Source organism: Leptonychotes weddellii, chromosome 1 (assembly GCF_054177405.1).
Source record: "Leptonychotes weddellii isolate Sample4059 chromosome 1, ASM5417740v2, whole genome shotgun sequence".
Taxonomy (NCBI): domain Eukaryota; kingdom Metazoa; phylum Chordata; class Mammalia; order Carnivora; family Phocidae; genus Leptonychotes; species Leptonychotes weddellii.
In genome coordinates, this window is record NC_138369.1 from 184,154,989 (window position 1) to 184,176,158 (window position 21,170).

The window sequence follows — 21,170 nt, forward strand, 5'->3', positions numbered from 1 at the left end:
GAGGCGTCAGCCAGGGCGGGCCAGCCGGGGAGGCCCTTCCCGGGCGCCCAGGCTGCTTCCCTTGCCCCAGGAGCAAAGAGGCCGCACGGGCTGCGCGGAGCAGCCCGCAGGCTGGCGCATGCCCCGCGGGAGGCGCTGCGGGACACGGGCTCGAGGCGGACGCCAGGGGGCAGCAGCCGTCCTCGCTGCCGGCCCGGGAGCCCGGGAACGCCCCCGCTGGAGCGGGACTCTGCTGGCCCTCCCCCAGGCCTTTGGGTCGCTCTTGTAGCAACTCCAGTTTGGAGAGAAACGACTGGAATCGGCCGCGTCCCTCCCCTACTAACCCGGGCGGCGGAGCTGGTGGCGCGGGAGCCCTCCGGAGGGGGTCTCCGCTGTCCTGACCCGTCAGCATCAGGGTCTTTTCCCGAAACCCCTATGCACGCACACCGCGGTCGGCCAGCTCGTCACCATCGGTGCTCCTGGCGTCCGGGGCACCGTTGCCGGGCCCGCGGCCTCAGCTCCCTCCTGCCTTTCCGAGCTTCTCCCCAGGTGGGCCGTTCACTCGCTCCTCTCCCGGACACCAGGGACACTCCCGGGAACAACCAGCAACTAGCTGCATTTTGTTTGTTTTAATGGGTCTGGGGTCTCCGAAAACTCCTTTTTATTTTTCCTTAAAAATGATCTTGAAGAAGCCACATTTCAGGAGTAAAGACCCCCCAAAGTCCTCTCTCCACCTTGGCCCAGCGATTGCAAATGTTGCGCAATGGCCAAGCCTCCCTGTCTGCCGCCCCCCTGCCGGGCTCGGACGCTGCCGGCCCTAGCGACGAGTTGGGGCGACTGAAACCCCTTTGCTCAAATACATCGCTGTAAGAGCCCACCAAGCGCTCCTGGGGACAGCCTCCAAGTGCATCCCCAGGGACCCCCGCGCACGTAGAGGGTGGGGCCCAAGAATGCGGCAGAGGCGAAAATGGGCTCTGATTCGGGGGAGATAGTGGACTGGGGGTAATTCGCCCTGCGGAAAGGTCAGCGAAGAAAGCTCCTCTGGGGCTCAGGCGGTTTGAAACACTAAACCCAGCGAGGGGCTGCCGGGCGGACTCGCCGCGGCGGTCTCCCTGGCGGGGTCAGGTTCCCTTCCTTAGAAAAGAGGTACAGGAGTAGATGCACCAAGTTTAGCCCTTCAACGGCAGCACCGTGGACGCTGCTCAGCTGAGTTTCAACCAATAAATCTCGAGTGTGAACGTCAACAAGGACGGTAAGAGCAAGAACAGCTTTTGCTGATCTATTCTCAATCCGGCCGCCGCGCATTTAGGGTTCCCGGGACCTGCGCTGGCTCTGCGGTGTGCGGTGCACACTTGAAAACCAGAAACAAAACGCAGCAACCTTCCTTGTCGAGGAACTAAAATGAACGGAAAGCAGGGAGCGTGAGGCTCAGCTAAGGTATACCTGGAGTCCTTTAGTCTGAAAGACTTTTTACAGACCGTACAAAGTTCATTAACATCGCATACGAAACGAAGAGTTCCTTCCCACCAAAAGCGCCCATTTTAGCGGCAATACAGAATTTCCCTTCCTCTGCCTCTCCAAGAAAGGAAAGGAAACATTACCACATTCACTCCTGGAATAATACTAAAATTTACTCTTGTCATAATACAAAAAAAAAAAAAAATACAACGAAGCGATGTGTTGGGCGGATGCTATATGATGGATTTTTCCAAATTTGCTGCGTGGGGGAAATTCCAATAATGCTCATAACAGGAATGAAATGTAAGTTTACATACGGAATTTTAAAAGTACTATTTGGTTAGTTGGAAGAAAAATAACCATTTCATTGGGAAAAATAACAGCTCATTGACGTTTTTCTTCAACTTTAGGTAAATATATAACTAAGTGATCTCAGAAAATATCTAAATATTTTACACTTTTGCTGTTTTAAAACCCTCTCAAAAATAAAATATGCCTAAAGATAGGATTAGAATCTGAACCATTCTCTTAAATCAAAATTCTCGTCTGTGAGTAACATATTGCTAAAATTACATTTCTAAAAATGTAGTATTTCTAGAAAAAATCATTTCTATTTCAGTGGACCATTTCAATGAAGTAAAAACCAGAGAATGTATTTTGCTAGCGTTTTTGGACCAAATTGGTACAGCTGATACAATGTCACAAGGATGGAGAACATTCTTGTGAAGAGTAACATATTAATGTCTGAGCAAATAACATGCTATACACACCATCCAGTTTTCAACACTGGAATTTAAACATCCCTCCCACCCCCAGCCCACCAGCGGCTTTGAGATTATTTTACTTTTGAAATCTAATTACTTTGGGGACAGGATTCTTTTGTTCTGCCACTATATCCTTCCTCCATATGCATGTTTTCATAGGATGCGGTGCTTGATGGGTGAACTGTTCACTCTAACATCACAGTGGTGCAGCTCACAAGTAGCAAACTGAGGAATTACTTAAATTAAATTTTTTTTCAAATTTAGGGTGCTTAGTAAACATTTTACCCTCATAAAAATTTTGCATTGCCATGCTGTAACAAAGGTAATAAACTAGGTTATAACAGATAGAAGCCAAGCTCTATTTTTTTTTTCAGAGAGTCATGTAGTCATTTAATAGCAGCAGAATACACCTGTGGTAAACTACTCTGCAGGACCGAGGGTATCATTTAAAGTTTCATTGGAATGTTTTATATGGTTTGATATTTAAAATATGAAGAACAGCTTTTAAGTAGTTTTGAATCAGCAAAAAAAAAAAAAAGAACCTCAATTATTTGGCTAATTTATGTCATAAGTTATTTATACATTTACATAGGTAAAAATCATGTATATGCACATATGAATGTGCATATTTTATAAAAAATATAATTTGGAATCCAACATACCGTGAACATCTCTAGATGGATTCATTCCGTGTACACATTCTGAAAGAACAGAAAGTAGGAAAATAAAAACGATTGTATAAATATACTGACAGCAAACACCAAATTTATTGATGGTTGGTGAATTTCATTCTAATTGTAATACATGCAAGTATAAAAACTAAATTTCCCCCACTTATTTTTTGTTGTTGTTGTTGGCTGATTGCCCCTCACACTTTTTAGCACTGGGGAGTTTTATAGCATATTGTCCAGCTTTGGCACAAAAATAGCTTAAAACAGTAAACCAGCAAATAACAAATGAACTGTTACATTTGCACATGTTTTTAGGGGAGACTAACCAATATTTTCCATTGCTAGCTGGTACTGAATCTTTATCTTTCATAGAATCACCTTTTTAAAGCTCTGTATGTGATGCCAATGTGATTTATTTATGAACTTCAGAAATACATTTGGAAAATGTAAAAGTGAATCAGAATTCAAGGTGAAATCAAAACCAAACCCTAACTTAATGCCAAAACACTTGAAAATTGGTGTTACAGCAGAGGTGAAATGCAAGAAGGAAAAACATAAGTTTTTTAAAGCCATGAAGATAAACAATTTTGAATACATCTTTTGAAAGAAACAAACTGATAGGTAAACATTATCATAATTTACTTCCAATAGGACAGTTTAGAAATATTTCCTCCTTGCTTGCTTTACTCTCCTTCCCTTCGCTAAGGGTGCAGATTATTTATACTGAAACCTCTCATTCTTGAAATAACAGATGATATCAATTATTATTGAAAATAACCATCATATAATATTCATATATGTATCACTTACTGTATGCTGCTGCATGTACAGTTATAGGTAAAACCATTAAGCAAAGTCATCGGAGGCTACTTCTCTTTCCTTTAAATATCTACATGCAATGTTCTGATCTTGAAATTACTAGATCAGCCTTGTATATTGATAATGCTCAGCCCTGAATGATTAACATGGAGGATACACCATTTTTCAAAGCCTTGGGATTTGAGCATTTCAAAAATTGCAGACCTAAAGCTTTCAACTTTACTCCACAATATTAATATATCTTAAAAAAATTTTCAAACAAAGAAAGGAGGTAATTATTTCAGATTTCCAGACGCTGTTTAAATAGGCAGGAGAACAAGATTTACAGCTCCTCAGTCTTATATTTTTTGCCAAAGCAAAAAGAGCAACTAAAATAATAAAGGGTTCTGAAAGACTGCCCTATGATGAAAGATTAAAGCAATTAAATAGGTACTGTCTCCAAGGAGCATCCTTAAAACAAAACAAAAGAAAAGAAAACAAAAGACCAAGATTGTGGTTTGCATATACATAAAATGACTCCATAAAGATTTAAAAAAAAGTAGAGCAGGGAAAAATCATTTGCACTAATTATGAATGATAGGTAAGAAATATCAAATGTACCCTGAAGTTAGTTAAGTTCACTTTTAATAAGCAGGGGGAGGAATCCACAACAGTAATACTAACCAGACAGCCAAATTCATACTAAAGAGACCCAGTAGAACCCGACACTGGGAAGTCTCTCATGAGACCCTGAGAAGCCTTTCCATGTCAGAGGCTGAGAAACAGGAGGAGTAAAGTGGAAAAGCAAATGTTTTGCTTACACACCTAATATTTCAGTGGTTCTGAGAGAAAACCCAAGATTTTTTTTTTTTAACCTAAAAGCAAGTGCAAAAGTGAGTGATGTTTGAAAGGGGTGCATGCTGTCTGTTGGAAGTGGCCTTAGTTTGTCCTGTGTCAGTAGTCTTGAGGCCACAGCTCACATCATTAAACTTGGGGGGGGTCTGCAGGTGAGGTGGCCCCTGTGGAGGTTTGCAGTCATTTGCCCGAGAAGTTGTTAAAGGTGCTAGAACCTAGACTGCAAGAGAGGAGACGCCTTGGGTGTTCATGGCAGCAAGAGCTCAGTTTGGCTAACTTACGCTCCAGCTCTCTCCCTCCATGCCTTTCTTTCTCTCTCCCTTCCTCTCATGGAATGCTACTAAGTGCCAGGTAATGGCCAAAATGCTTTTATATACCTTGCCGCAACCGCACCACGAATCCTCACCACAACACCATTACCATCCCTAAACCCTCACACTCAACAAAGTCACTCCACTCTGCAAGCGCGCGTGCACACACACACGCACACATGCATTCAGTGGGTCTGAATGCATGATGAGCTATGTTTCTTTCTGGCCACAACTATGTATTTTCATGGGTATCCTTGGTAGAGCTCTGAAAAATTAAGCTATGATCTCATCTGTCAATTTGATCCTCCCCTGTCTCATTGTCTCCATTAGACACTATCCCTGCAATTCTTTACATTGCAAATCTCAAATGTTTAGGAGTCACAGTCTGAAGTTATTTCTGGCCATCCACAGAGTTTGAGGAGCCGGTCAAGATCCGTTTAGCTTTTAAAGTCTTAATAAATATTAAATGGCTTTCTAGTCCTTTCCTGCTTCCACTCATTCAAAGTGACATCTTTGGGACTTTCCCAGATATGAAGTATGTGATCTCCTTCCCTCAGCATTTCTGTAAAGCTTTCTATGTGCCAGGCAGAGTGCTAGGCTAGTTGGTAACAAAGCACAAATAGAGGAGAGCAATGGAGTGTCATGGCTCCAGGAAGATGGTGGGAGGAGATACAGGAAAAAGAAAATGGCGTACCACCTGGTGGCCTCGGGAAGGCCTTCTTTCAGAGTAGAGGTGATACTTGATGTGACTCCTGGAGGCTGGGTAGGTTTTTACCAGGTGGTTGGCAGGGCTGGAGGAAGGGTTTAGGGAGGTGGGAGGGCACAGGGGAGAAGGCACTCCTGGCCGAAGGATCAGTGGGAAAAGACGTGAATTTGTGAAACAGAGCCCCGTGTCAGTTCGGGATCACGGTGCTCACCAAAGACACAAGGCTGGCAGACGTGAACACAGGTCATAAGCAGCTTACAAACGTGAATAAATTTGCACTTCAGCATGAGGGCAGTGGGTTCTATCAGAGCCTTGAAATCTGGGAACATGATTAATACCTGTTTGAGGGAAGTAAATCTGTCAGAGGTGGGTAGGTGAGTAGGAGGGGGTAGAGATGAGGAGCGGAAGAGCTACTGCGGTTGTCACACAAGGAACTGTGAACATCTGCATCAAGGTGGAACAATGGAGATGGAAAAGAGGGCGGTGGTGGGCGGAGAGAGGAGTCTCCCCTGCTTCTGGCCCAGGCGCCATTACCGGCAGTAGAGAAGACCAGAAGAGGAGGGACTTGGAGGTAGACAGGAGAATCTGGCTTTGGATGAACAGAACTGAGCTGTAGGTGCTGGTGGGGAAAACAGCCAGGAATTGAGGGCAGAGGTCCTCACAGATCTACGGTGGCTTCACATCATACAGAGACTGTGTCTGGGGAGAAGGGAGCATTGAGAGAGTCTGAGATCATCAACATCTAAGAGGTTGATTAGAAAAAGATGGAACCACCAAGGAGATTGAGCTAGGAAAAGAAAGAGGAGAGACTACAGTCTTTAAAAGAAAGTCTTTAAAATAAAAGAGGAGGGGAATTTTGAGAGGAAAGGCATGTCTCAAAGGCCAAGGCCAAGGAGGGGCCATGGGGATGAGGACTGAAACAATTACATTGGATTTGTCTCTAGGGGAGCCATGGTAACCTTTGTTAGAAGACATTCAGTGGAGCAGAGGATGGGGGGCAGCAAATGGATATAGGGAGGGGGTGGTAGGTGCTCGGTAGAGGAGGGAGGGAAAAGGTGGGGTGGCCAGGAAAGGGAAAGCTCAAAGTTGAGATGTGTGTGTGTGTGTGTGTGTATGTGTGTGTGTGTATGTGTGTTGAAGATGGAAGACACATGAGAAAATTAACATTAGTCATGTGCATTTTATTGAAGGTCAGACTCATCAGCTCCCACCCCAACCTAGCTCTTCTTGCTTTGCCCATTGCACCATCATCCTCCCCGTTTCCAAAGTTGGATCCACGGATGTATCTTTGACCTCATCCAATCTGCTGCCAAGTCCTCTTTCTGGTTTCTTTGTTATAATTTATCCCCCTTTTCTATCCCTGTTGCCACCATTCTGGTTCAGGTTCTCATGACCTTTCACCAAATCTCCTGCAAAGGTCTCCCACAAAGGAGCTGCTATTAATTTCATATAGTACTTCCAGATGGATCTCCCATACCACTGCTCTGCAGACTCTGTCACAGAATGCATCCCCTATGTGCCCTAACTTCAGAGCAAGATCTTCTGCACTGTCCTGAAGGATTAAGGGCTACCTTCCATCACCATCTTGGCGGGGGGGCCTCAGATCCCTGTGCCTCAGGTGAAATTTTCTCTCAAGGACCAAACATATGCTTCCTCATGTTTTCCATGCCCTCTGAGGGACCCTTGAACTATATTTTACTTTGTGTTATAGCTATTTGAATACATTGAGGAGTGAGGTGGGTAAGAGGGAAGCAATGATTTCAGGTTTCTATGTGGAGTGACATTCTTTGGTGTAAACCTCTTGGCCTCTTGTCACAGTCTCATTCATCCTCCACCATGAAAGACTAAATTGCTTGCTTAGTAGCTTTGGGAATAGAAACCAGGCATAGTAGGCAGAATCCTAAAATGGACCCCCAAGACTTCCCACCCTAATCTGTAGGACCATGAATAGGATGAGGTGTCATGACCTGGCCATGTTATGTGGCAAAAGGAATTTTTCTAATGTGATGAACGTCACTGATCAGTTGGCTCAGAGTCAACCAAAAGAACAATTATCCTGGTGGCCTCATCTAATCACATGAGATCTTTAAAAGCAGAGTTTCCCCAGGCTGGAGCAGAAATGAGGTAGAGAAGGATCTGATGTGATGTGATCTGATGTGATCTGATGTGATCTGATCTGATGTGATCTGATTGTTGGTTGGATGGTGGAGGGAGCCATGTGCAAGAATGGAGAGCAGTCCCCATAGGTGACCCCTGGCTACAACTAGCATGGAAACAGGACCCTATCTTGCAGTCCTAAGGAACTGCATTCTGCCAATAACCTGCAGAAGCCTGGAAGTGCATTTCCCCCCAAAGCCTCCAGATAAGAGCTCAGCCTGGCCAACACCTTGGTTTTTGGCCTTTTGTCTGAGCTGGGAACTCGCTCAAGCCCAACTGGACTTCTGACCCACAGAGCTATGAGCTAATAAGTGGATGTGGTGTAAGTTGCTAAATTTGTGGTAATTTGGTTGTGTGGCAGCAATAGAAAATTAGTACTCTGAGCATGCCTTTCCCCTCCCCTTTTTGTTTTGGGGAAACACTGCCTGTGTGCTAATGAGTAAGTCTCTTTTTGTGGGATTCTATGGCAAGAAGCCATGTTCTGAGCCATGGGCTCCCCAAATCCTTGGTGATAAAGCTGATATTTTATTTTATTTTTTTTAAAGATTTTATTTATTTATTCATGAGACACAGAGAGAGAGAGCAAGAGAGAGGCAGAGGGAGAAGCAGGCTCCCTACTCAGCAGGGAGCCTGATGTGGGACTCGATCCCAGGACCCTGGGATCATGACCTGAGCCGAAGGCAGAAGCTTAACCATCTGAGCCACCCAGGTGCCCAAAGCTGATATTTTAATCCCTGCCTGCCTGACTACTTTGTCTGCTCCACAATTGGTTCTGGATCACTGGGGAGCAAGGATATCTTTTATTGGGCTCCCTTAATGTCAACTGTATAATTGTCTTATTGTCTTCTGATTCACCCTCACCCCCACGCAAACACATAACCACTAGATTTCGAACACCTTGCTGGTGAGGCTGCTTCCTCCTTCGTGAATCTCTAGACAGCACTGCATAAACCATAAACCAAATGTGTTTTGGAAGCCCCTTGGGATCTGGTTGAGTGCAGATTCTGATTCAATAGGTTTGGGTGGGGCCTGAGATCCTGCCTTTCCAGCAAATTCTCAATGCCGCTTGGTTGAAGGACCACACTCAGAGAAGGCAAGAGCACCTGCTCAGTATCCAGCAAACATTGTGCCCAGCACACATGAGCACACAAGAGCTTGCACTGTCTAAAAGGTTTTGTTAAACAACATCGCCAAGTGCAAATTGACATCAAAGCTATTTCTGATTTGGCTTTTTGAACTATTGTTATGGACTGAATGTTTACGTCCCCCCACCACCCCATATTCATATGGTGAAGCCCTAACCCCCCATGTGAAGGTATTAGGTGTGGCCTTTGGGTGGTAATTATGTTTAGATGAAGTCACAAAGGCGGGGTTCTCATGATGGGATTAGTGCTCTTATGAGAAGAGATCAGAGAGCTTTCTCTCTCCCCCTCATGTGGGCACTCTGTGAGAAGTCAGACATCCGCAAGCCAGGAAGAGGGCTGTTATCAGAACACGGTCGTGCCGGGCACCCTGATCTTGGACTTTCAGCCCCAGAACTGTGAGATATAAATTTCCATTGTTGATGCCACCCCACCTATGGGATTTTGTGAGAGCAGCGTGAGCCGACTAAGACAACTGTGATAATAGAATTTCCTTTTATCAGTGCATCCTCTAACAGACCTTACCCCAAATGCTTTACATGTATTCTTCCTTTTAACCCTCTGGCAACAAATGACCCATCATTCTTCCCTTCACTTTACCAGTGAAGAAACAGAGATTTAGTAATTGGCCCAATTTCAACCCATGCAGTTTGCCTCTGGAGCGCCCAGCTGTGACCAGCCAGCAAAACCAGGTTGCAAGGTGGTTCATATCATTATCCTATCACTAGTCAAGTTTCTTTACTAGATCCTGACAAGTTTCGTTCAAACTGTGTGGGTGTTCTTTCTCATTCTGGAACAGCACTGCCCAATAGAAATATAATGTGCTGCATCTACCTAACTTAAAATTTTCTAGGAGCCACATTAAAAAAGTAAAGAGAAATGGGTGAAATTAATTTTAATAATATATTTTATTTCACTCAGTATATCTCAAACATTTTCTTTTTTTTTTTTTTTAAAGATTTTATTTATTTATTTGAGACAGAGAGAATGAGAGAGAGCACATGAGAGGGGGGAGGGTCAGAGGGAGAAGCAGACTCCCTGCCAAGCAGGGAGCCCGATGCGGGACTCGATCCAGGGACTCCAGGATCATGACCTGAGCTGAAGGCAGTCGCTTAACCAACTGAGCCACCCAGGCGCCCCTCTCAAACATTTTCATTCCAACATGTAATCAATATAAAAGTCATTGATGTATTTTTACATTCTTTCTTTCTTTCTTCTTCTTTTTTTTTTTTTTTTGCACTAAGCCTTCAAAGTCCTGTGTGTATTCTACATTGATAGCACATCTCAATTCAGTCTGGCCACGTTTCAAGCCCTCAAGAGTCGCCTGTGGCTAGTGGCTTCTGTTTTGGACAGCACAGTTCTAGAGTGACCCCTCAAGACAACAATTCCCTCCACATAGCAATTTTGCTACTGTTGGACTAGTGCTTGAGTGAGCCCTGTTTTTAACCTTGCTATCGGGGAAGGCCATTAAATAATGCATCTTTCCTGACGCATACGTTCCCTCTGGGCTGTCCTGAAGCGAAGTTCGGAATTCGCGTTACAGTATCACTGGACTGATGAAGAGGCAGGAGGACACACACACCACGACAGCCACTGAACCACAAAAGCCACTCACCACGGTCAACAGCACTACTACAGCTTCACAGCCACGAAGGAGCAACAGATCCACCTCACGCATCGTTCACTTGCACTTAATATCTACCAGCCCCTGATGGCTCAGCCTATACAGTAGTGCTTGGGCTTCCATGAGCTCTGAAAGACGATTACCGAAGCATCTCTTATCTCTTTCTTTTACAACAAAGTTGGTTTTCTATGAATTTCACGTAAGCAGCACGGATTAGAACAAGAAGTTTTATTTTTAATAGGCCGTGATTTTATTTTATTTTATTTTATTATTATTATTTTTAAAGATTTTATTTATTTATTTGAGAGAGAGAGAATGAGAGAGAGCACATGAGAGGGTCAGAGGGAGAAGCAGACTCCCTGCTGAGCAGGGAGCCCGATGCGGGACTCGATCCCAGGACTCCAGGATCATGACCTGACCGAAGGCAGTCGCTTAACCAACTGAGCCACCCAGGCGCCCCAATAGGCCGTGATTTTAAAATAGAATGGCAAAGTGACCAAATGATACTCATTCTCCAATAGCATTTCGTATAAACAGGCTTATTTTGAAAGATAGCATTTTTTTTTCAAAGAATCACTCAATATGTCAATTTGCTGACAATCTTCCAGTTAAAATACATTAATAGTTCAAACTGGTGAGGCAGCTGTTGGTCTAAGTTATGGAGTGGATCCACCTCTCTGTCCTCCAGTGCTCAGAAAAAATAACAAAGGAGAAGATATGGGGCCAGATGTTATAGAAACCACTGGCTCTACCTCCCTGCATTGATCCTCAGGGGCTGCTGGGAACCTCTGAAGGTGCAAGCATCTCTTTAGGGCAAATGTACCTGGGTTCTACCCCTTGGTCTTGTGGGTTGAGCACAGAGGTCAAGAGGCTGATGTGTGGAGACTTAGAAGGGATGCAGATCTTCTCCACATTTTCTTTGGCTCATTAGCCATGGGCAGAAGGCGGTTTTCAGTGAAAGGCTGAAAAACCACTCTGTGCATGAAACTGATCTCCTCTTTGAATGATATCCCTTTATCCAAGCACTGAGGGAAAGCACCCAAGCATCAAGAAGTATCTCAGAATCTACTGAATGGGGAGGTGAGTTTATGTGTTTTCCCATGGTTCTGAGTCCCCTCACTAGGGAATGTTATAGCAGTAAACCTTTCTGGTGGATGATAGAAATCGAGCCTATAAAACAGTTATGACTTCTAAGTCTGCTTTACTTTAGGCTAAAATTCAGTTAAAATATTTAAACCATTCCTGCCACAGTGGATGAGAAACAACACACAATTTTACTAAAGTCGAGTAAAAAATGTCAGACTGAATACACAGGAGCCTCGTGCCTTGTACCCCGCGTCATTCTGCAGTGAACTCTCCTCCCCCAGGGAAACAGTTTATTTTATTCTTTGTGTATATGATTTATCTCTCCTCTCTCACTGGGGGAATTATGAAATAGGAAGGTATGATTTTTCTCCCCTATGCAACATGTATGTTTAAAAATAACTAGGTGTGTCCATTTAACCAGTTCTTGAACTGTTAGATGTAGGAAGGAGGGCTGGGGAGGAAGTGTAGGTCAGTTTGATAAAATGAGCCCAATGACCCCTTGTGAGCTGATAGAGCAGTGAGGGGGCCCACGTGATGTTAAATGTAGACCATGGTGGGTAACGGGGCAGCCAAGTATATATATAACACATATATCTTCAAATGATGGGATGATGGCGGGGAAGACGTTCACTTCCCTTGCAACAGCAGAAGTTAAGTTTTGAAGTTGTTGATGGCATGATTGAATGGACGATGGCGTGGTTCATGCAGCCAGCATAACCCCTAGTATGTCTGATGCAGGAGCACCCAACTTATGTCTCAGCGGTAGGGGCACACCTGGAAGGAGGCTTCAGGGAGCTACTAGCCAGACGGCCCCGGGCCACTTAGATACCTACCTCGGCCCAGCCTCAGTTTTCTTGCCTACACAATCATCAGCACCATGAACATTTACACATAGGTGCCATTTGCACTTGTGAGAGATTGACCTGGTTGGGCGCCGACCTAGGTCAGCGCATGGCTGGAGTGAACTTGGATTTCGAATGGGGAGGGGAAGGAGGGAAAAGGGGAACCCAGAATCAACTTAACACAATTGTCCTATCTGTGGTCCCCCACAGATGGTAGAGAAATTTCCCGCAAATGTAGCAGAAATCATTAGAGAGGGATTGTAGAAGCTCGAGATAAATCTTGGGTGCTGAATCAACCGTCTGTCCCAGACACGGGAATCTGCTCAAGAATCAAGTGGGAGTAAGAAGTATAGGTCTCGGGGCGCCTGGGTGGCTCAGTCGTTAAGCGTCTGCCTTCGGCTCAGGTCATGATCCCAGGGTCCTGGGATCGAGCCCCGCGTCGGGCTCCCTGCTCAGCCGGAAGCCTGCTTCTCCCTCTCCCACTCCGCCTGCTTGTGTTCCCTCTCTCGCTGTGTCTCTCTCTGTCAAATAAATAAATAAAATCTTAAAAAAAAAAAATAAAGAAACCTCTGTGGGTGAGACCTTTTCACTCCACCCATAAAAATCTACTTTGGGGGGCGCCTGGGTGGCTCAGTCGTTAAGCGTCTGCCTTCGGCTCAGGTCATGATCCCAGGGTCCTGGGATCGAGCCCTGCGTCGGGCTCCCTGCTCCGCGGAAGCCTGCTTCTCCCTCTCCCACTCCTCCTGCTTGTGTTCCCTCTCTCGCTGCGTGTCTCTCTGTCAAATAAATAAATAAAATCTTTAAAAAAAAAAAAGAAGTATAGGTCTCTATGAGGAATTGCAGAGATATCTATATTGATCAATTAAATAATAAATTGCCAAATGTTGGTCTTAGAGTGTTCTCCACGCACCCCGATAAGAAGGCAGATCCTCTCGTGTTAGTCCTGCTATCTGTAGATGTAGAAAAACAGAATTTTATATGAAACAGTGGTCTCATACTATCAGTGCTCTGTTTTGTTGTGGGGCCATGGAATTACCATGCTCCACAAAAGCCTGAAAATTTCACCTTGTAGTATGAAGTAAAAAACAGTTAAAAAAAAAAAAAGCAATAATAGAAGAGATCGTTCAATTCTCTAATTACATAATTACATTTTCTGTCTTATAAAAATCCTAAGATCTGCATTGTAATGGTTGGTTACATATTTTCAGGTTACATAAATATTATACTACTATGTTCTAGTAATAATCACATTTTTATGAATAGTGTACCAGACACACGATGAAAGAGGATATTAAAAACTTTTGTGGAGATTTCTTATGGGACCTCATTGTTTATTTCTCAATCAAAAAGTGGCTAAGTAAGATTTAAACTTTTTGATATGATTGTTTTGTGCTTGCTTGGAAAAATGCTATGATTTAAATCTATTTTTCAAAAAAAATCAAAGCAGATTTTGCTACTTTTTTTTTTTTTTTTTTGGAATGTAGAGGTCCCCTGTTCTTGAAAGGTAGAGGGGAAGGGCCAAAATTATTTTTAACAAAATGAAACCAAAACATCCGAAAAATGAACATCTGTTTGCTAATTTCTAACGTCCAAAAATTATTAAAAATGATTAAGCATACAAACATCACTTGAAGATTTATTCTTTCATACTTCTTTTTCTTTCTTTCTTTCTTTTTTTTAGAGAGTGAGAGAACGAGAGCAGGGGGAGGGACAGAGGGAGGGAGAGAGAGAATCTTTATTAAGTTCCACACCCAGCTCGGAGCCAGACGTGGGGCTGGATCTCACAACCCTGATATCAGGACCTGAGCTGAAACCAAGAGTCTGATGCTTAACCGGCTGAGCCACCAGGCGCCCCAACACTTGGAGACTTTTTATCACACATTTTTTGCAGAGAAGGTAGTTTTTTTTTAAATACAAGGAGAAAAGGAACAATGGCTGGTCTATCATGATGACAAATGAGCCCCCAAATGAACTCTAGTTCATTTCTAGTTGAACTCCGGACCAGTGAGTGCGCTGATGTTTAGTGACTATAAAGTGCTTCCGTTTTTCCTGCTTCTCTAGTTACCATAAGCAATTCAAATGCATATGAAGATACGCCTCTTTAGGAGAATTTCAAAGCATTAGTGGTTAATACAACATTCTAGGGTAAGTTTTGAAAAAGGTCATGCAGAAAGTATTTAAAGAAATGTGGACTCGAGTTTTTAAAAAGCATTGAATTTTAGATGTTCTGTAATGGTCAAGTTCTCGATTTAGGGAGCATCTTACTTTTTAGAGAAGCAGATCCCAGATCAAATGTATTTCCTTACCACTAATAAAGTAGAAAAGATTTGTTTAGCCAAGAACTCTTTTGCTGGAGACACTACATGATGAAGAGGGCTTCTAAGGAGGAAAGAAGAAAACTTTAGCAAACATTCCAGTAGGGGCTCCACTTTTTGTCAGCACACACGGGGCTGAGTGGTCAAAGGGAGCTGGCTCTAGGGTGAGCTGAACGAAGGACAGACGCTGCTCAGAAATGGCCCGGTGGGCCCTGTCTAAGCCACCTGGGCAGACCCCTTCTCCTGAGTGCCACACTGTTCTGGAGATCATGATTTAACGGTAGCAAATGCAACAAGGGCATGAAGCAAAGTGCAAGATGTAGCTTTCTTCCCCCTCACTAGCCAAGCCCACAGGAGATTTCATTTCTTCTCTTTTTGCCTCAGGCACATAGAAGCTAGCAATTTTCATTTCGTTCCTGAAATGATTTCCACACCCTCCCCCCTTCCCAATTAGAGTGGAAATGGATTAAGACCTCTGGTTAACCCTTTGGATACTAGGAATGAGAAGGAAATAAAGTTACATGGAAACTTAATTTCACTTTTGTGTATTTTTTCCCCTGATAATGAAAAAAATGAAGGTTTGATTAATCATACTTCCCCCCCACAAGACATTTCTTTAGTGAAGACATGATAGATACTGCCTTGAAGGTAAAGCAACAGAAGAAAAATTTCCTTAATGAGAATGTTATTCTGTTACTAGTCTTTATATATAAAAGTGTCCTAGAATTCTTATGAGTAAAATTAGATGCACATTCAGGTACAACCGAGAAGTTATCCTGAAGCAGCAATCACACAGGTGGAATGTTCTCTTGGTTTTTACTAAGCTCGAGATATCTGGAACTAAAAAAGCGAAGTGGCTAAGTATCTAGAAACTGCTAGATCACCCGAAGCTTATCAAATAACGCTGCCCCCCTCCCACCCCGGGTTAAAAAAAATAAAAACTTCTATAAAAAAATACCTTCTCCTTCAAAATATTTTTAAGATTTTGGCACGTTGAATTCCAAAGTATGTATACCCCAAATAATGCCTCAGCAGCCACCTGCGAACAAGAACCTTCTCTCTGCGGGAGGTCTGTTTATTTCACTTTGAACAGAAGGAAGAGAGGCCCTTGTGACTTGCGCTCTAAGTCAGCATTTTGGCTATGCTAGGCTTTAACAGCTCTGGGGGTTCATCTACCTGAAGTCAAGAGACGAGGTGGTTTGACCTCTGGGGGACCCACTGAGCGATCCTAGCCTACGAGAACAGGGAAAGCCGTGGAATTGACTCATCAAAAGGGAAAGCCTTATTAGTGCTAATTCGGTTCTGATGACTTAGCAAGTGTTAGCGGACAAATAATAATGGTCTCTAACAATGAGCGAGCTACTTCTAGGTAGAGGCCTGTGGTGTGGGCTTCTCCTGCATTATCACAGATAATCCTCTTAATAATCCTATTAAGTTTGGAACTCTGATCCCCTTAGGCTTCATGGGTTAAACAATGTGGCCTCATTGAGATAGAGCACAGAAAGGAAGAGTTTGACCAGGTGCAGACAGAAATCAGTCTCTGAATTGTGTGTGTTTGTGTTAGAAACAATGTTGTTCTTCGTAGTGCTCCTGCAAGAAGTTTCCTAGACAATGACTTTCTGAAAGGACAGCCTTTGCTTCTGACAGGTAGCCCCTGCCTAGTTCAAGGGGGGCTTGCAAACAGGTCCACTCTAGATGTGTGGTGCAAGGAAAGGAGCTGCTTTAGAGACACTGAACCCAGATAGATGGATAAATATTTCAGTGACTTTTCCAGAATGTACTTAAGGAGCAGAGTCCATCTCAATTTGGGCTTGAGCCCATGGCCTTATAGTTTAAATATAAAATGCATTAAAGCCCTTTATTTAGAGAGCCATATGCCATTTTTAGGGAGCAGCCCCTGTTCTCCTTCTGACTTTATTGGGAGTACAATGCAAATAGGTGTCCTGATATTGTCATTAGTATTCATTATTTATTAGGACTTGATGGTGTGTTCAAAGCCGGGAGGGTCATGAGCCGTCTCCAGTGGAAGGCTTGACTCTCAGGACAGAAACACTGTCTTGCGGGGCTTGCTACAGAGCCAGAAGCCCACGACAGGAGAACCCCACTTGGCACTCACCTGTGGGTTGGGAACTCGGAGAAGCATATCTCAATTTCTGATTTAGAAAAAGGCAGGACACAGCCGTGTAAGAAGTTTCTGAACAGTGACTTCCAAACCATAGACTGTGACCCACTAATTCATTGTAAACTAAACATAAAGATTATTATTGTTACAATAACAATTAAAGAAAGAAATAGAAATGAGTAAGTGGGAAACAGAGAATTTTTCAAGTACTGAGAGAAAGGATTATATCCTGAAGCCCATCTTTTGACTGGTAGATCCAACTCCCGAGTCATGCATACAATTGTCTTCTTACTGTCACTTGCTATTCGAAAAAGTTTGAAAGCCTCTGGCCTAAAAGCTTTTTTTTTCTCGGTACTCATTTTGTGACGTGACTCAGTGTGTGACTCTCTGTGATTCTCTCCTAACCTCCCCATGCCTCAGTATCCTCACTGGCCCCAGAGCCCCACCGTTGTCAAAGTTCTCAAGAAGCCCAAAGTAAATCATAACTGCTGAAGCACTTTGAAAAGCCAAACACAGTCATCCCGGGCAAAGGATCATTACAAGACAAACCAGGGGGAAGAGGTTTTGAAGGCCACCCTTTCATGGAATAACATCAGGTCCTGTCGAGACGTTGAAAACAGCCTCAGCAGGGGCACCTGGGTGGCTCAGTCGTTAGGCGTCTGCCTTCGGCTCGGGTCGTGATCTCAGGGTCCTGGGATCGAGCCCCGCATCGGGCTCCCTGCTCGGCGGGAGGCCTGCTTCTCCCTCTCCCACTCCCCCTGCTTGTGTTCCCTCTCTCGCTGTGCCTCTGTCAAATAAATAAATAAAATTAAAAAAGAAAAGAAAAGAAAAGAAAACAGCCTCAGCAAACACTTTGTATGCTCCGTTCATGAGAAAAGAGAGAAAGGAAGCTCTGGAAAATTGAGTAGTTTCTCCAAGGTCCCGCAACAGTGGCGGATCTGGGACCCCCTGACCTTTTCATTAGAGTCCTTCCCCAAAACTGGCCGCCGTTGCCAACAACCATCTTGCTACTTGTTGAAAAAAAAAAAAGCAGGATCTTGTGAAATTTTATTTACAGAAAATTTACAACTCACGAAGAGCTAAATTGATTTCTTCCCTTTCAAAGCGGTTTCCTGATTGCAATCACATAAATTAAAGTCCAGCCCCCAAGAAGTTGCGGGGACCGAGTAATAAATCTCCAAGAAGAGATACGGGGAATCCTTTGAAAGTCTCAAGAACACTGCGGTGAAATGCAAACGGTAAATATTACTAATCTCCTCCCTGAAATGTCAATCGGGAAGGGATTTTTAAAACTCTACTGGAAAGGTGAAAGGAAGAATGTCTCTTTCCTCTCTTTAATAGTCTAAACTGAAAGCAAAGGGGGAGCCCAAAAATGTCACTCAAATGTCCTGTTTGTCTCTCCAGGGGGAAAAGTGGGCTGGAACATAGGCTTCGCTGATCTGGCCAGGCCGTTGCTCAATGCTATGTTGTGACACTATTTTAACTGTCACTGAGGGCTGGGATGGCAAATATTGCACCAACTCCTCTGCAAGGTGTTTCCTGGGCTTTGCAGACAGGATGGTTCGGGGGAGGTGCAATCTCTCTTCTTGTGGAGCAGATAAAGCCTTCTGCTCGGGGGGCCACTATCTTTGAGTGCTGACGCTGTAGATAACACAGTTGGTTTCACACTCGCTGCCCAAGCCCTGCTTTCCTAATTGGTAGGTCTTTATTGCTAAAGTCTTTTGTGTGTGTTTTATCAGAGACATTTTATCATCTTTCTCCAAACGTCCTTTGTCAAGGTCGGCCTTTGATCTTCTTTTGCATATACATTGAATGTGACCAATGATCCAGGGTATGTAAAAAGCTTATCTATAATTCTGAAGAAAGAGGAACAGAGTCATTGATCTTTCTGCCGGAATAGATTTCTTAGGGCCTCTGTGTGTGTGTGTGTGTGTGTGTGCATGCACTTGCATGCGTGTGTGGTGGGGGACAAGAGGTGTCATCTTATTTATTTTCAAGGCATTATGCAACAGATTATCCCAGGCAAATACTTTATGGCTTTTGGTTTTGAGCTAATTAAATCCCCAAATGCTAAGGGCCAGCTTGTCTTGGATCGTAGAAAGGCCCACTGAGGGCAGGGCTGACATCACACCCGGCCAACTCTGTGCTCCCTTCCTTGTGCAGCTTGTGGGCAGACGGCAGCCAGAGTCTTCATAAGACTCTTGCTTTGCTTTCATTTCTTATGGTGCTCCCTGGAACCGAGCAGCAACCCCTGCAGGATGAATTCATGCTTGCTCACGTTCTTTATATCTCCTTTATGTGCAAAACAGATGGAATCCATTTGGATCCCATCAGATAGGTTTATAACTTCACCCCTCCCCTTTCATTTTTTGCACGTCTCATGTCAACCCCCAGCCTGCAACTGTGAAGATCAGACTCGAAAGGCGGACAGAGAGGGACAGATGAAGAGGGTGGCATTCCTCCCTCTGGGCACAGAAGCAGCCTCCCCATGCTGCTCAGGTGCTGTAGCAAGCACGTTCTTAAAAGGACCACATCACCTTTCTTAAAAAAAAGAAAGAAAGAAAGAAAGAAAGAAAGAAAGAAAGAAAGAAAGAAAAGAAAGAAAGAAAACTAGGTGATGTTTGTTTGATGTCCTGCCCATCTCCAGAAGAAGGTGTGGAGAGTGGTGAACTCCTCAGCCAGGTCAGGAAGGCTCGCCCTGGGTGACCTCCTGCGACTCTCTGGCTCTGGCCCCAGCCATCCTCTGTGACAGAAGATGAGCTTATTTCGTAGCTGGAAAGTATAAAGGAGCAGAGAAATCTTCGCAAGATTAAAACATGGTCTTTAGTACGGTGGGTCCTCTCACCAAACTCCCTTGGCTCATCCTAGTCTTTCTCTTTTTCTTCATCCTACTGTTCGCCCTTTTGGAAACTAGTACCCACCGGGGTGTGAGTGGGCCAGGCTGTGGTGTTCTGTGGTGTGAGGAGAACCCACAGGTCGGCGTGGACCTGTAAATCAAGGTTTACGTAAACTGGCTCTGGGATCAGCTTCTGCAAACCAGCACCAAGGTCTGCCTTATTCATGGCCTAACCCTCTCTTCCCCATGGGCGCTGCTTGGCCATCCCACTCCCTCCCCTCCTGCCATCCTGGGAAAGCAAAGCTGGCCTCTGTGGGCCTGAGTCATGCCTTATGGGTCCCTAGTGTCTGGCAAGCAAGCAAAGGGCTATGCTTCTCTTACTTCCCCCCCTACCCCCACTGGCTGGAGTGCTCAAGGCTCTCCCAGGTCTTCTTTTTCTTCTTTTTTTTTTTTTTTAAAGATTTATTTATTTATTTGAGAGAGCGAGAATGAGAGAGAGAGAGAGAGTACATGAGAGGGGGGAGGGTTAGAGGGAGAAGCAGGCTCCTCGCTGAGCAGGGAGCCTGATGCGGGACTCGATCCAGGGACTCCAGGATCATGACCTGAGCCGAAGGCAGTCGCTTAACCAACTGAGCCACCCAGGCGCCCTTATTTTTCTTCTTTTTGTAATTTCCTGATCGAATCATCAACGATGGAGATCATTTTCAAAACTTTTTTTTTTTTTCTGGTGGGGAATTCATTTAGGTTTCTGGGAACTAAGAACAAATGAACTGCCTTTCTGAAGTCAACAACTGCATAATGAAAGCTAAATGCAAACGCAGAGGTCCCTTTCCCCCTTTGTCCTCTCTCTCACTAGCCCTTGACACGAGAGTGAAGCTCCCCCCTTCCCCCACAGGAACCCAGCAACTACTCTGAAAGCACCGGACAGAGCCCTCTGCCCACTGGACGGCACCCACCCTGGCTGCCCCCCACCCTGGCCACCCCAGGTGCTACGGGGGCGGGGTGGTGCTTGCTCGTGAGTCACACACGGGCCAGGACTCCTACTGCTCATGTTAAGGGCTTTATTTCAATATTGCATAAAACTGCAATACAAGACCTCTGAGGAGGGCACAGAAAAACCTTGTTGGACTTCCTGGGGGAGGGAGACCTGTCAGACTGGGGTGGTGGGGGAGGGGATGCTTCCTGATTTAACTCATGAAGCTTCTCCCCGTGGTGGTACAGGACCCAGGGAGATGAAGAGTAGGTGCTCCATAAAGGCTTGCTCAACAAAAGTTGGTAGAAATCAGCATCAGAAACACATTTCTGGGGATGATGTAGGGAATAAAGGGAAAAAAGCATAAAATGTTGACAATCGTAGCAACCAGTGTCTACGAAAACAGACAAACTTGCCTACCGCAACCCTGGGAGGGAGATCTTAGTCTTGATCAGATCAGCGAGGCACAGAGAGATGGGGACTTCTGTCAAGGTCGTGCACCTGCAGTCACATTTGGATGTATGCTCCGAT

The 21,170-nt window shown here is 44.5% G+C and overlaps 1 protein-coding gene across 5 annotated transcripts in view; it reads right to left on the reverse strand.

Moving 5' to 3' along the window:
* RUNX1 (RUNX family transcription factor 1) overlaps positions 1-21,170 on the reverse strand; it is a 248,657-nt gene that overhangs the window by 95,434 nt on the left and 132,053 nt on the right. For 3 of the 5 annotated variants that reach the window (XM_081799726.1, XM_081799711.1, XM_081799715.1), the window contains exon 3: positions 2,864-2,902. The exons of the other annotated variants lie outside the window; for them this stretch is intronic. In XM_081799726.1, coding sequence (XP_081655852.1) covers positions 2,864-2,902 — 39 coding nt within the window. The remainder of the gene's footprint in view (positions 1-2,863; positions 2,903-21,170) is intronic. 5 annotated transcript variants of the gene reach the window in all.